General features: G+C 44.9%; 1 protein-coding gene across 1 annotated transcript in view; it reads left to right on the top strand.

The window, feature by feature from the left end:
• The window catches only part of nbeal2 (neurobeachin-like 2), a 138,460-nt gene that overhangs the window by 24,357 nt on the left and 101,603 nt on the right, over positions 1–12,500 (top strand). Inside the window, 4 exon segments of the mRNA XM_084336699.1 lie at positions 7,876–7,961; positions 8,061–8,364; positions 9,509–9,615; positions 10,067–10,147. Coding sequence (XP_084192825.1) covers positions 7,876–7,961; positions 8,061–8,364; positions 9,509–9,615; positions 10,067–10,147 — 578 coding nt within the window.

Genomic DNA, 12,500 nt, shown 5'->3' with positions numbered 1-12,500 from the left:
TGTGTGGATGATGAACGCCACGGTGCTTTCCGTCCAAACTGTGTGATTGAGGAAGCGAACGCACGCCGCCGGCCAGCCGCCACAGTGATTATACCTCATCCTGTAACACGATGTCCCAGGGGCCCGGTCCGGCCTGTGGATATGTTTGGTCTTGATGAAAACTTAATTGGGTGGTATCTTATTATCAGAGTCTTAACACGTCTATTTATAGTATCCCATAATGTTTACTGAGTGCGAATCCATAAACCAGGGGGGGGGGGGGGGGGGGGATCTGTCTGTCTGGATATGTTTTGGTGTGTTGAGGGATTAGGGAGATTTATAGTGTAATGCTCAACACTGCCACGCCTTAATTGAGAAGGTTTCAAATGATGTTGTACGTCCATATTCTTTTACAGTGTAGAGGAGTGGGATTCTTTTACAGTGTAGAGGAGTGGGATTCTTTTACAGTGTAGAGGAGTGGGATTCTTTTACAGTGTAGAGGAGTGGGATTCTTTTACAGTGTAGAGGAGTGGGATTCTTTTACAGTGTAGAGGAGTGGGATTCTTTTACAGTGTAGAGGAGTGGGGTTATTTTACAGTGTAGAGGAGTGGGGTTATTTTACAGTGTAGAGGAGTGGGATTCTTTTACAGTGTAGAGGAGTGGGATTCTTTTACAGTGTAGAGGAGTGGGGTTATTTTACAGTGTAGAGGAGTGGGGTTATTTTACAGTGTAGAGGAGTGGGATTATTTAGTTTATTTGTTCCTCGCCCTAGCAGCATCCACTCAAAGTAGTACAAAGATTAATCCATAAGAACAGTGCAAGATAAAAAATAAAAAAAAAACATAAAAGAATTAGCAGCATACAATAACAAAAAAAGATCAGCATTTACAGTGCAAGTGTAGTATGTGCAAACCTGTGGTGTGTGTGCAAGTCAGTATTGTGCAAGTCAGTAGCAGGGACGTTGCAGGAGCGAGTCAGTAGCAGTAGCCGTTATGTTGTTATGTTATGTTATTAGTTATTGAGTCTGTATGCCTGGGGGGGAAACTGTTCCGGAGTCTGCTGGTCCGGGCCTTGATTAGCTGGACGGCAACAGCTGAAACAGTTTGTGGTTGGCTGGGTGTTAGTAATACCTGCCCAATCAGAAAGACTTAAAGGTGACATGCATTATAAATGGCTTTTTTCAGTGTCTAGCATTGTATTATAGTAATAGTAGTTAGTATAAATGTGTCTGTCTCTAAATACCATATTGGCGGATTGCTCTCATTCAGCTCAGACCATTTCCTGCTCGATTTAATTAGGTCATTCTGATTTGACTCGCATTGTGACGTAACGAGGCGAGGATGGATAGTGATCCTATTGGCTCTGTGGTTGTAGCGCGCATAGTGAACCCGACACTTCATCAAACAGGGTTTGACAGAGAGCGAGCGAGAGAGAGAGGGAGAAACAGATACACCCTTGTGACAGAGCACACATACATGGTAGAAAAAGGGGGTAACCACTGCGCTCAGACAGGTGCGTAGTCCAACATTAATTATGCAAAAAAGGGAGGTAGGGACCGCACTCGGAATATCGTTGTTTTTTTTGATGAAGGCCGGATGGCTGAAAACGTTTTGTGCCCTTTAACAACTTGAAAATAAAAAACAACGATATTCTGAGTGCGGTCCCTACCTCCCTTTAGAGCACACATACACACACGCGCGTCGCGCTGTCGTCTCTCTGTCTGTCTCTCTGTCTGTCTCTCTCTCTCCCCCTCTCTATCTCTCTCTCTCTCGATTCGGGAGCATAACTAACGCCCCGTCTATAGCGCACAGTGGAAGACTTCCTCAAACGGGAGAGGGAGAGAGAGAGACAAGGGGACCTGCTAATCTCACACACGCAGCTTTGTTTACACAGTGCTCCGTTTCTCTTTCTCTCTCTCTCTCTCTCTCTCTCTCTCTCTCTCTCTCTCTCTCTCTCTCTCTCTCTCTTTCTCTCTCTCTCTCTCTCTCTCTCTCTCTCTCTTTCTCTCTCTCTCTCTCTCTCTCTCTCTCTCTCTCTCTCTCTCTCTCTCTCTCTCTCTCTCTCTCTCTCTCTCTCTCTCTCTCTCTCTCTCTCTCTGCCACTCACAGACTGTGTGGATGACTGTCACGCAAAGTGCTTATGGGCGGAGCCAGGCCAACATAGCCTGAAATTCAAAGTGAGAAAAATGGGGCTTTTGAGTACTTGATTAGAAATATAAAGCAATGAATTTTTTTAATAAAACCTTACAGAGGTGTTCCATAGACTCACAGGAATTGTGTAAAGTTGCCCAAATAGTGCTAGGGATAGCAATGCATGTCCCCTTTAAGGTGTTCTATTAGACAACAGTTGGGTATTATAGAATAGAATAGAATAGAATAGAAATACTTGAATCATCCAGAGGGAAATTTGACACTACAAATCGCTCACATTAAACATTTAGACATTTAGACAGAACAAAGTCACGAATAAGAATAACTAAACAAATTGCCTAAGAATAGAATAAAATATACAGTAAACATATACAGAAGTCTACAGTAAGTGTAATATTGAACAGTGTTGTTTTAAAAGTAACCCTGTCACCCTGTGCTCGGTGATGCAGTGAGGCACATTGATGCATTGTAAAGTCTGATGGCTGTCGAAATGAAGGACTTCCTTTTTTTGTGATCAACTTTTTATTTTATCTTTTTTTTAACCCTCATGTTGTGTTAGGAATTGGCACCACTGACCGTTGTTAGCGGGTCAATGTTGACCCGGGGTCTAACTCAGTCCTGACCACTAAAAAGAAAGGAGTATCACTCAATATAGTTAATACTACATCCTAACTAACATTATATGCATTCATAACCATATAATCCCATTGTAATTTGATTTTATGGCCCCAGAGACACATCATGTCCCTTATTTTTAAGATGAAAATGAGGTTGTTCAATCATAATATACTAAATGTGAAACCCATAGACAATAATGTTTTCTGACTATAATAGAACAATATTAGAATATAACTTATGAAAAAAATATATATATATTAATTATAGTTACATTGGTATATCTATAAATACTCAGGTATTTTTTTTTTATCCACTTTTTCTCCCATTTTCTATATTTTCTCCCATCCCAATTTCGTATCATCCAATTCAACCCTCCCCTGTCACGAACGCTGTTTCTTGCCTCCCACAAGCCGGCTGCAATGTGGACTAAGTCATACATAGCACAAGTCCCCTCCGGTACTTGAGGTAACAGCAGTCGCATCTTTTCACCTGCGCAGCTCGATCTCTCAGTGGCGAGGAGTAACGCGTGGGAGGCTCACGCTGCCCCCGACACTTCCTGATTCCACTGCGCAGGCGCACCAACCGACCTGTAGGAGTCGCTGTCCACAACGCCCGATCCCCACCCATCAGTTTCCCACCCCCTAATACGGACAATGTGTATTAGTACGGACGACCAGCTAAACTGAAAGCAAATGTGGAGCGCTGGGCTCGAACAGCCGAGCCCAGCGTCTCCAGATTTCGTGGCGAGCGCCTTGCCCACTACGCCACGTAGCCGCCCCAAATACTCAGGTATTTATAGATATTTCTGCGAGAAAATCTGGGCACTGTCGTTGATGCCCTCCCATAAGATGGTCAAAAAAGTTCCCATGAGAGTTCCCATGGACGGGAGGGGTGTGTGTGTTCAAGTTCAAGTTCCTTTTATTGCCACACGGCCAGGCCGGTGGAATTCAAGCACGGTGCAGGTGGTAGCTGCGACAATACACCACAAAAACATAAAAAGACACATGGAACAGTACAGTACAGAAAACACCACCTAGAACAAATACATGACAGAAACAGTACAGTACGAAAAACTATAGATGACAGTTCAATGTAACCTAGACCAGAAGAAACATAACAGCAGGGGGTAAATTTAGGAGGAGTTGTATGGCCTTGGGGAAGAAACTGTTATTGAACGTAACCATGCCACTACCCAGTGACCTGAACCTCCTACCAGAGGGGAGGTGTTGGAAGAGGTGATGAGCTGGGTGCAGGGGGTCACTAATGATTTTGTGTGCGCGTGTGATGGTGTGATGTTTGTGTATGGAGTCCAGGGTGGGGAGTTTGCAGTTGATGATTTTGGATGCCCTTTTAATGATCTGTCTAGTCTGTGTAGTGTGTGTTTGGGTGTGTTGCCGTACCATACAGTGATGGATAGTGAAATAATGTTTTGTATTATGGCTGTGTAGAATTGTATCATTAAGTTCTTCCTAACCTTATATTTCTTGAGTTGTCTCAGATGAAATAGTCTTTGATTGGCTGTTTTGAGTAGATGAGTGGTGTGATGATCCCAGTTTAGTTTATTGCTGATGTATGTTCCTAAGTATTTGAATGTGTCTGTGGCTGAAATGGGTTGATTGTTGATGAGCATGGGTGTTTTAGTGGGTGTGGTTTTCCTAAAGTCAATGATGAGTTCAACGGTCTTGCTTTCATTGAGTATGAGGTTGTGTTCTCTGCACCACGTTAGTGTCCGCTCCACCTCCAGCCGGTAGTCATCCTCCTTGTTGTTGGAGATCAGCCCTAAGATGGTGGTGTCGTCCGCGTATTTCAGCGTCTTGACTGAGGGGGATGCTGATCGGAGGTTGTTGGTATAGAGGGAAAAAAGCCACGGGGAAAGAACACACCCCTGTGGTACTCCGATGTTGGTGGTCAGAGGGAGAGAGGTGAGGTTGTTGCAGCGGACTACTTGTTTGCGGCCCTTCAGTGTGTCCAGCAGCCAGAAACAGAGGGAGGGGGCAATGTTCATGTTGGTCAGGGTTTGAAACAGTATGAGGGGGTCGATGGTGTTGAAGGCACTGCTGAAGTCAATGAAAAGTATCCGTGCATAGCTGTTTTTGGTCTCCAGATCCTGGGGGGTGTAGTGCAGTGCCAGGTTGACTGCATCGTCAGTAGAGCGATAGGCAAATTGTAGGGGGTCCATCAGGGGGGATGTGAGTGTTTTTAGAACTGACAGGACTATGCGTTCCAGCACCTTCATGGCTACTGTGTGTGTGTGTGTGTGTGTGTGTGTGTGTGTGTGTGTGTGTGTGTGTGTGTGTGTGTGTGTGTGTGTGTGTGTGTGTGTGTGTGTGTGTGTGTGTGTGTGTGTGTGTGTGTGTGTGTGTGTGTGTGTGTGTGTGTGTGTGTGTGTGTGTGTGTGTGTGTGTGTGTGTGTGTGTGTGTGTGTGTGTGTGTGTGTGTGTGTGTGTGTGTGAAAAAGCCCTCGGCTCTGAAATATAGGGGGTCTGTGAGAAGATATGATACATTTTGTATCGGAAAGTGTGGTTCACGTGGGGGGATGGGCACATAAGCGCGGGAAAGAGGTGGGAAGTGGAGACACCTAATTGTTCAGACTGAAAGGGGTTCACGTGAGGTTGTGTGTGTGTGCGTGTGTGTGTGTGTGTGTGTGTGTGTGTGTGTGAGTGTGTGTGTGTGTGTGTGTGCGTGCGTGTGAAGAATGACCCTAAGACCACAGTCGTACCTTTTTTTTCTGCAGATACCTTCAGAATTTTCTAAATGGTGAAACATAGTTTTGCTGTGCTTATATATGTGTTGTGGAGGATATCATAAAGCCTTGTTCTAATAAAATCAACTACATGGTAGTTATTATAACCTTGAAACGGGTCGCTGGAGACCCTAACACCACATAAGGGTTTTTAAAGGAAAAACAAGTTCAGAGGAAAGAGACATTCACATCAGCAGTTCATACAAATTCCCACAGTGGCATAAAAAAGTGTCTTTTGATTTTATTTTATTTTATTTTATTGATGGATTAAAAACACACAACAATGATCCAAAGGATAACATGAGAAAGAGTAAAACCCTTATTTCCGTCATGGTCCCAGGGCTGTTAGGCCACAACAAAAACACGACAATAACACAAAACACATACATTAAAAACATTAGAAGACTAACCTATAGCTAAAATTGTATACCCCACAATAACTAAAAAACTGATTGGAAACCCATTCAAACTATAGGGGGCTATTCCTCTATTCTGTCCATGAGCCACTTCCTGACGCTTCTCTTGAAGCTGTGGAGGCTCAAGCTCTGCTTGATGGGGATAGGCAGCTTGTTCCAATCCTGGGCTCCAGATAAAGTAAGGGAGCACTGGCCCAGTTTGGATCGGAAAGAAGCAGGCTTCAGGTTTGCTATGCTTGCTCTAGTTCTGTGGTTGTGGGATTCGTTGACCGGGGTGAAGTAGTTCTGGAGGTATCTAGGGGACCTTTGGTTTATAATATAATATATATATTATATATATGTTCAGTCTGAGCTGGGTAACTCTGGCCTCCACAGGAAGCCAGTTTAGCTCCTGAAAGTGACTCCTCCCTATGTGGGTGCGAGGGCCAACTAGACCCATTACCACCCTTGCCAGCTTATTTTGGGAAACCTGAAGCTTCTTTTTTATGATCACTGTCAGGCCCTCGAACCAAGACACGCTACCATAGTCAAAGTGGCAGAGTACTAGGCTATTTGCTAGTAGCCTGAGGCTATCTCTGCCAAGGAGGTTGGCTTTCCTAGCTAGGTACCTGGTGCGGGCGTTGACTTTGCCTAGTATTTGGGAGGCCATAGCCTCCCCATCTAGGCTCCCATCTATCATACAGCCTAGATACTTCCCTTTTTTTTGTGCTGTTTTAAGGTTACAGCTCCTAATTGGATGTTAAACTCCTGTGCTTTCCTGAGCTTGGGCTTGGAGCCCAATAGTACTGCCTCTGTCTTACCTAGGTGAAGAGAAAGCCTGTTGTCCGAAAGCCAACTGCTGACCCCTGCAAGTTCTGCATCTGTTCTAGTGTGTTCTGATCCTTGTGTGAGACTAGCAGGGCTGAGTCGTCTGCAAATAAAAACAAGTTACATGAGCATGCTGCTGACATGTCATTTATGTACAGTAAAAAAAGGAGCGGTCCTAGCACGCTTCCTTGTGGGACCCCACATACAATGGGCTTGGCCTCTGACATAGTGCCAGTATATATAGTTTTCAGTATTGTCCGTCAGTATAGTCAACTGTGTAGCCTGCCTGCTGGCAGTTGTGACAGTCTCTTCCTCTTATCTGGCGGTCCTGTGGCTGCAAGACAGCCCAGGTCGCTTCTTAACCCCCCTCCCAGCCCCCCGGGTTTGTATAGACATTTTTAGGAAAGGAAGAAACCATGATGTATACATGTATAGAATACAATTTCCATTTTTTCTTTCCTTTTTTCTTTTTAAATGCAATACAAAAAAAAAAAAAAAAAAAAGTAAATCATAATTGTTTGTTAGATACCCTCTAATCCTGTTACAAAAAAACAAAAACAAAAAAACAACAAAAGATACAACAACAGAAAACAGAAAAAACAACATGCTTTTTGTTCAGTCTCTGGTGTCAAAGTACAAGTGTTCAACCTAGTGGAGTACTGATTTTACCTTTGGGCAGCAGTAAGTAATATTTGATGTGTTAATCTTAGAGATGAATCGTCATTTAATAATCAAATGTGTGGCAAACAAGGTATGTTTATCTCCGTTATATCAGTGAGAAAAAGGAATGAAGGACTTCCTGTGCCGTTCAGTGCTACAGCCTAGCACTGAACATGCTCGTCCTGTCAGCCAAGTCTGTGTATAGTGGGTGGGAGGGGTTTTCCCTGATGGCCTGGAGCTTAGCAAGGCTCCTCCTCTCCGCCACCCTCGCTAGGGAGTCCAGCTCCACCCCAATCACGCTACTGGCCTTCCTGACCAGCTTGTCCAGCCTGTTTGCGTCCCCTGCCATTACCATGCTATTTTGCAATACTGGATCCATTATGTCTGCATGTTTGGAGATCTCTCCAGCCTAACACTGCTTTCCGCTTTGTGGTGCGTGATAATTTTGCTTTCCATATCTTTGCCTCATTGCCTGACTCCGCCTGCTCTGTGTCCACCACAGAAAGCCTCCAGGACAGTGAGTGCATCCCGGAGCCCCTCACACTGAGGCTGGTCCATCTTCAAGGAGCCGTCCTTAGTGGAAGAAAGGTCCATTTCTTTATCCGTTATCATCGTCTGTGTCATTCAGCCACCTAAATCACAGCGAATGGAAATGAAAACGTCTCTCTGTGTCTCGATGCGTTTCAGAGCAATGGCCTTCTCTCCATCACCCCACACTCCGTGGAGGACCTGTTCTCTGTGTTGCGAGCATGGTGCAGCCGGACCTCTCCCGAACCGAAGGACCCCGGGCTGCCGCGGCTGACCCTGCAGTGCCTGACTGCAATGATCCACATCCTCCACTCCAGCAGCCCTGCAGAGCGGCAGGTGGACATCAGGACCATCCTGGAAGGTTACTTCCAGCTCCTCAACTGGAGCCGTCCTCCTGGCACTGAGCTGGAAGACAGGCAGAGCTGGGAGGACAGCCTGGTCACCCTCCAGAGCCACATGCTAAGTAAGAGGCCCACCTGACCCTGACCCTCACATATTCATTATTTATTGATGTCCACATAGAAAAAAAAACAACAACACAGGACACAAATATTGAGGGTGCAAAACGGATGCATGACACTATGCAAGTCACACACCGTGCAGATAACCATCACACAATTTTTTTTTTAAATAATCATCATCACACAAGCATCGCATAACCATCACACAACCATCACACAACCATCATACAACCATCACACAACCATCACACAACCATCACACAACCATCACACAACCATCCCATAACCATCACACAACCATCACACAACCATCACACAACCATCACATAACCATCACATAACCATCACATAACCATCACACAACCATCACATAACCATCACACAACCATCACATAACCATCACACAACCATCACACAACCATCACACAACCATCACATAACCATCACACAACCATCACATAACCATCACACAACCATCACACAACCATCACACAACCATCACATAACCATCACACAACCATCACACAACCATCACACAACCATCACATAACCATCACACAACCATCACATAACCATCACACAACCATCACACAACCATCACACAACCATCACACAACCATCACACAACCATCATACAACCATCACACAACCATCACACAACCATCACACAACCATCACACAACCATCACACAACCATCACATAACCATCACACAACCATCATACAACCATCACACAACCATCATACAACCGCTACATAACCCTCACATCACATTACCATCATACAACCATCATACAACCATCATACAACCATCATACAACCACTACATAACCATCACATCACTTAACCATCATACAACCATCACATAACCATCACATAACCATCACACAACCATCATACAACCATCATACAACAATCATACAACCATCATACAACCACTACATAACCATCACATGACAACCATCATACAACCATCACACAACCATCATACAACCATCATACAACCATCACACAACCATCACACAACCATCACACAACCATCATACAACCATCATACAACCATCACACAACCATCACACAACCATCATACAACAGAGAGGTGTGCGTCTCCATCACGGTGAGTCATGGTCGCTGTTGTCGCCTCCAGCCGCTGTACCAGAGATCCTGCAGTGTTCCGACAGGCCGGTCCTTCAGGCCATCTTCCTGAACAACAACTGCTTCGAACACATCCTCAGACTCATCCAGAACAGCAAGGTCAGACCACCTGTCCCTGTCCTATCCTTCTGCCACATATTAACCCTTTCACCACCACACTACCAACGGGTTAACCCTTCCAATGCGACAATACAGAAGGTTAACCCTTGCACTGCAAGACACGACAAATGGTTAACCCTTTCACTACCACACTACAGACGGTTAACGGTTCACTTGACTGTCTGCCTGCCTGTCTGTCTGCTAGTTGCAAGTATTTGTCTGCCTGCCTGTCTGTCCGTTTGTCTGTCACTCTTTCATTGTATTGCAAGGATTTCTCCATTTGAATGTGTTGTGTACCAGCCGTGTCAGTCTAACACCCGTCCCTGTGGTCAATGTGACAAATAAAAATAACCAATATACTTGCTTTTTTTACTCTCAATGTTAACCATGTCTCTGTCCGTTTATCTAAATGTCTTTGTGTGTCTCTGTGTGTGTGTGTGTGTGTGCGTAGCTCTATCAGAGCAGCAGGCGTAGAGCGGAGTGTGTGTGTGACATCACCACACGTTTGCTCACAGAGGTCGAGGTGGACCAGGTACTCTCCCCCCCACGGTGGTGATACGTGTATGGGTCTGTCGGCAGGAAACTCAGCCTCCTCCCTGCCCCTTTAAACAGGAAGCCTTAGACAGGAAGCCTCAGCTCTCTCACTCATCTACGCTTGTAAATGATGCGAGTAGTGCAGTTATATTGTTTACAAGGTTTCTCTCTCTCCCCTCCCCATCTTCTATCCTCTCCCCCCCCTCTCTCTTTCTGATGACCCTCTCTCTCTCTTTCACTCTCTTTCTATTTCTTTCTATTTCTCTCTCTCTCCCTTTCACTCTTTTTCTCTCTCTCTCTTTCACTCTTTCTATCTCTGTCTCTCTTTCGCTCTCTCTTTCTATCTCTCTTTCACTCTCTTTCTCTCTCGCTTTCACTCTCTCTCTCCCTTTCTCTCTTTTTCTATCTGTGTCCTGTACCTTGTACCCCTGTCATGTTTTATGTGCCATTTGATTTCACTATCGTTTCTGACAACCTTTTTTCAAACAAAGTACAAAATCCCCAAAATGTCTAATAGTTTCACGAAGACAAACTGGAGGAGGCCACAGGCATGTTTTTAAAATGATTGTGAGATTAGCTTGCATGGTGTGGCCACGCGGTCATGTTGGTTTATTTTATGTTCAGAATTAGAAGCCGAGTTTCCTGTTGACAATGAAGGGCTAAAAAAGCATGTTGTGTGTGTTGTTGCTGGTTCCCTGCTGTATATATACTGTGCTACGCTGTGCTCGCTTCATATCACAGCCGGGCAAATTAATATAGACTGAAATAAACCTTCAATCTCGGTATGTCATGTCATTTCATTCTACTTACTCAGAAGCATTTTATATATGATCTAAAACATATACTCCGGGGCACCTATTTGTCAAACGCGTACCCCAAAGTTGTTGAAATGGTCCAACATCTCAAAATCTAATTAGAACGTAAAATCGGTTATTTTCACACATCCGATTCATCACGACAGCAGACGGACTCCATTGAAATTTTAAGAAGTTGGACCGTTTCAACAACTTCAGGATCAAGCGTTTGACAAATAAGTGGCCCAGATATTACAGTATAGTTCGGTCATATAAAATGCTTCAGAGTAAGTGAAATAAAATGACATGACATATCGTCGACCCAGGAGATCGAAAGTTAATTTCAGTCTATGTTAATTTGCCCGGCTGTGATATGAAGTGAGCACAGCGAGGTGGTAAACATATAGCCAGGAACCGGCATGGTGTGTTTTGTACGGTGCACGTGTGTTTGTACGGTGCACGTGTGTTTGTACGGTGCATGGTGTGTTTTGTACGGTGCATGGTGTGTTTGTACGGTGCATGGTGTGTTTGTACGGTGCACGTGTGTTTGTACGGTGCACGTGTGTTTGTACGGTGGCATGGTGTGTTTGTACGGTGCACGTGTGTTTGTACGGTGCACGTGTGTTTGTACGGTGCACCGTGTGTTTGTACGGTGCATGGTGTGTTTGTACGGTGCACCGTGTGTTTGTACGGTGCACGTGTGTTTTGTACGGTGCATGGTGTGTTTGTACGGTGCACGTGTGTTTGTACGGTGCACGTGTGTTTGTACGGATGCACGTGTGTTTGTACGGTGCATGGTGTGTTTGTACGGTGCACGTGTGTTTGTGCGGTGCATGGTGTGTTTGTACGGTGCACATGTGTTTGTACGGTGCACGTGTGTTTGTGCGGTGCATGGTGTGTTTTGTACGGTGCACGTGTGTTTGTACGGTGCACGTGTGTTTGTACGGTGCATGGTGTGTTTGTACGGTGCACGTGTGTTTGTACGTGCACGTGTGTTTGTACGGTGCACGTGTGTTTGTACGGTGCATGGTGTGTTTGTACGGTGCACGTGTGTTTGTACGGTGCATGGTGTGTTTGTACGGTGCACGTGTGTTTGTACGGTGCACGTGTGTTTGTACGGTGCATGCGTGTCCTTCTGCCAAAGCGTTCATGTGGAACTTCTCTATGTGCTTCTATAACTTGATGATGATGATGATAGGCTCAGGTAGTAAAGCTTTTGTGCACTTTTGTGTATTTAGCAGAATTCACATTTCTTTCTCTTGCACTCCTGTGGGCTGGTGTTTGGTGTCACGTTTCATTCTGCCGGTGTAGAGAGGCTTTGCTACATTCTTATCTGGTTGATGGGTTTGGTTTTGCATGTCGGGACCCTGTCAGTGATAGACAAAGGGAATTCTTTGACAACTTGTGTAAAGCACTCTCTAAGATTTGACCCAATCTTTTCCCCAATAATTTGCATCAGGGACGGCATTGAAACAATCACTGTATATTCTCTACAGCTCAAGCAGCACAGGAAAGTGACTTAAAATAGATTTTCAAATTGGAGGCAAAAGGTTTGGT

This window comes from Notolepis coatsorum, assembly GCF_963971535.1.
Source record: "Notolepis coatsorum genome assembly, chromosome: 19".
Lineage (NCBI taxonomy): Eukaryota > Metazoa > Chordata > Actinopteri > Aulopiformes > Paralepididae > Notolepis > Notolepis coatsorum.
Note: the sequence above shows the minus strand (reverse complement) of the source record. Positions and strands in the feature narration are given on the sequence as shown.